This window comes from Populus trichocarpa, chromosome 3, assembly GCF_000002775.5.
Source record: "Populus trichocarpa isolate Nisqually-1 chromosome 3, P.trichocarpa_v4.1, whole genome shotgun sequence".
In the NCBI taxonomy this organism is placed as follows: Eukaryota; Viridiplantae; Streptophyta; class Magnoliopsida; order Malpighiales; family Salicaceae; genus Populus; species Populus trichocarpa.
The window spans coordinates 7,395,635-7,399,553 of NC_037287.2; the positions used below are offsets into that span (position 1 = coordinate 7,395,635).

At 33.7% G+C, this 3,919-nt stretch overlaps 1 protein-coding gene across 1 annotated transcript; it reads right to left on the minus strand.

The window, feature by feature from the left end:
• Nucleotides 1-274: 274 nt before the first annotated feature.
• On the minus strand, nucleotides 275-1,411 carry LOC7478411 (ethylene-responsive transcription factor TINY). Its single transcript, XM_002303265.3, has one exon. The coding sequence runs from the start codon at nucleotides 1,200-1,202 to the stop codon at nucleotides 507-509; it is 696 nt and encodes a 231-aa protein (XP_002303301.1). The 5' UTR covers nucleotides 1,203-1,411; the 3' UTR covers nucleotides 275-506.
• Nucleotides 1,412-3,919: the final 2,508 nt, after the last annotated feature.

Here is a 3,919-nt window from a genome sequence, read left to right on the forward strand (position 1 = left end):
TAGCAGATTCGATGAAGTTGAAGATCAGAAGATCTTCCCGACAATAAATGAGTGGTTTCTGTAATAAATTTAATTCCTTTATCTTTTAATTGATTAAAAGAGATTAAATAAAGCTATCTGCACGCATTAATAAACAAAAGATGGGATTAGCAGGCATGACTTAAGTTGCTTGCGTTGTAGACAAAATTAATCACATGATTACTATATATTTAGTCTAAGAAATCTCTCAGTTCTTGATAGAAACACAAAATACACAAGACTTTTGTATTTGGAGTAACCAATTAAAACATCTCAAGTCATATTTATTCATATATGTGTATTTACAAAAATACTAACATATATTTGTGTGTGATAGAAAGAGATTAAGCATCTACTCTAGCATATAGCATCGATCATATTACAGTGATAAAAATAGTGACCAGTCTGAAGAAGGAGCCAAGCATATTTTTTTTTCTTCTATAAATTGAAAGAAAAAAAAAAGAGCACACCACCAATTTAATTAGCCATCAATTCAATACAGACCCTGCAAGGTTGCTCGAAATCAAGCTTTCCAGGCCCAATAACTGATCAGAAAACTCCCCACACAAGTCTAGTGGTGGATACACCCATCCATGGCCATCGACCGAGTCAAACAACATGAACTCAATTCGTGACTGATCAGGAGAGTCAAAGCTCCCTTCTATATTCGGTAACTCCACGATTTCACTCAAGTACTCCTCCTCGGATTCTGCCACATCTTCAGACACCGTTACCGATGATGACGACAGTGACGAGGATGGTGATGGTGAATTAAACTCGACCATGGCAGCAGCTTTCGCCGCGGCTGACTGAATGTCACGTGGCATCACAGACACTGGGCGTGGTAATGAGTCGGCAAGTTCTGGAAAATTTAAAATGGCAGAGTCACCTTTAATACACAACGCTGCCACATCGTGAGCACGCGCTGCCATTTCCGGCGTAGGGAATGTTCCGAGCCAAATACGTGATTTCTTACGAGGTTGGCGGATTTCTGACACCCATTTGCCCCAGGCTCGCCTTCTAACACCCCTATAAACTGGATGTTTGCTGCAGTCTCTGACCTTTGATCTTGAGCTTTGCTGAATTGGGTTTTGTTTATTGAGCTTATTGGTAATGGTAGTGGCCAAAGATGGTGGTGGTGAATTACATGTTGAATTGCTTGAGCTAGTGCTTTCTTCATTCATCTCTGGAACGCTAATCTGTGGGCTGGTTTGAGAACTGAAAGGTGGAAGAGACGGGGTCAGTCTGAGGCAGAGAAGAACAATAAAAGGAGGGGTGTTTGTAGAGAGAATTTGTCAAGGCAAGATGTACGCTCATTTATAATGACTCGCAACCTAACCTCCCAGTGGCTCACAAGACAAAATTGAGAGATGCCAAAAATAAATTGGAAAAATGGAAATCAGAGAGAGATTTCCCCGCAAGAATGAAAGGGAAGAACAATAGGACTGTGGGACCCGGTGAAGAATGGACAAGTCAGAGTTGACCCGTCAGATGGAATGACTTAAGTTTATTCCAGTTAATTTATAAAACTGATGTGAGTTGTAACATTAAAATAATTTTATTATATAAATTAAATTGAAATAAATGATAAAAAAATTATAATGTTAAATAATAAAATTAAATAAAAAAATTTGAGTTAATTAAATTAAGTGGTCAAATCTGTAATATGAGTTATGAGACTACAATAACCTAAAAATATAATAAATTATAAAATTTAATTTCCAATAAAACAAGAATTAAAGGATGAATTTAGAGAAAAAATAGATTAAAAAAAATAGTATTTGGCTAGAATAAAATTAAAACATTCCAGTAAAATTTGACTAAAATTTTCAGAATGGACTGAAATTATAAAAAAAATAAAATTTATACATTTTTTTTAAAATGTAACAAGATATCCAAAAAAATAAAATTAACAATATTAAAAAAGTATACATTTTTACTGTTCTATTTGTTTTGATCGCCTTTTTGTGCAGCTATCACAACCTTTCTTACCACTTCAGTACTTAGCAACGGGTAAAGTTGCTCGGAGGAGTAAAAAAAGAAAAGAAGCAAGCTTCTTCAATTCTGTAAAAAGTTGAATGCTAACCTAGGTGTAAAAAATATCAAACCCGCCCGGAATCGGCAAGAACACCAAGCGACCGGGTCACTGGTTTAATGGGTAATATATTGGGTGCAAGCAAGGGGGTTTCAATATATAAATGGTGGACGACAGTCATAATTGTTGATAAAAAAAAAAAAAAAACACAACATACAGTATTTTCCTATTATCCCATGCAATGTGCAGAATTTCAATGGAAAAAACCATCAAAGAACCAATCGGGTCAATCCTAGCTGTGCTTATAAAACACAACTAGGATCGGCTTCTACCTCATTGGTTCACATAAGCACAGGTATTATGTTGACGCTAAAAACATATGCATTCTATATTTTCTTGCTAGCTGGTGATTCAAAAACAAAATGGAGGAATGGCAGGCTGTTAGGGCCATACCCAAACGACAGGGTTACGTGTTCTTCAAGCCTCTCAAACTGTACCTTGTCCTCTCTATTTTGGACAGAGTGCAATCCTGTTCAAATTTTATGAGTGACACACACTACAAGCTAAAATTATTATCTCTACAAAAGTTAACATAGCATTGCACCCTCCATGCTTACACATAAATGGTTAGTATGACGTTTTTTTTTATATATATATATTTTTGTCAATAATTATATTTCTCAACATGTCTTTTTATTTTCTTGTTTTCTTGTTTAGGTTATCTTCTGCTAACCTGACTTTTTAGATGATACCAATATTTTATATCAATCATCTTTGAGTCTAACCTTTCCTAACAATAACACAAGGCATAACAATAAACAACTCATCTTTTCGAGTACCTGCAAGGAAAAATAATTATTCTCAATCATTACTTTACTTTCTGTAGGATAAGTTCATGTGAGCGAAGTGTAAAAATACATTGGGTGACTATGTAAACATACAAGATAAAACATAACTCTACAGAACAATCACATATATACTCCTTATGCTCTTCATTCACCTTTTTTTCCTGTATATTATTTATCACCTGCAGGATTGTAGGAGAAATGAAGCCTTAATGCAGTTTTTATGTTTGAAAAAAGTGATGAAGAAGAAAATAAAAATGATGGAAATATGAAATTGTGCTCTTTTTTACCTCCTAGTTCATGGATGTATTATCTATCCATTAACCATACCAACTTGTATGAAGATAAAGGTAGAAAGAAGAAAAGACTTTGACACCTAATTTAATAATAATGGTGGTGATTTACTATTTGAGAAGAAAAGATCTAAACCATCTATTAGGTATAAACATCCCTAATATGACTATGGGAGGTCGTTGGAGTTATCACTTAGTTGTTTGATTCAAGATCATTAGACAACCTGAGTATACTGGTTTTATTAGAGATTCGAGGGTAAATGGCTGGTCGTGGATAGAAAAAATATTAGCACTCTTAGCACATCCTACCTAAGATAAGCTGCTTTGTGTGGTTTTGAATGTGTTTAAAGGTTTAAATGAGTTTCTAACCAATAGTCTGTTTATAGCTTAGGATCGAGATTTATGCATATGAATAAATTTGGTGTTAAGAATTCATTATGGGCTCGTGTACCCAAATAAATTCTTATTGAAAAAAAAATTTTGAAATTTTATATTACGCTGAAAAATACTCCAAATTAAAATTGATAAATATTTAGAATAACTTCGAGAATTTTCTGGTCAACTTCTAATATTCAAATATCAACCTCACTTGTAGGTCTAACATTCTATACCAGAATATTAACCATTAATTCTCATGAATTAAAATTTTGGTTATTGAAATATTAGTCAAATTCTCATGAATTTAGTAAACTGGTTATTAAATCCTAAAATGTATGCAAATATGTATT

Coding starts and splice junctions, on each gene's coding strand:
- LOC7478411 (XM_002303265.3), bottom strand. CDS start 1,202: ATGAATGAAGAAAGCACTAGCTCAAGCAATTCAACATGTAATTCACCA.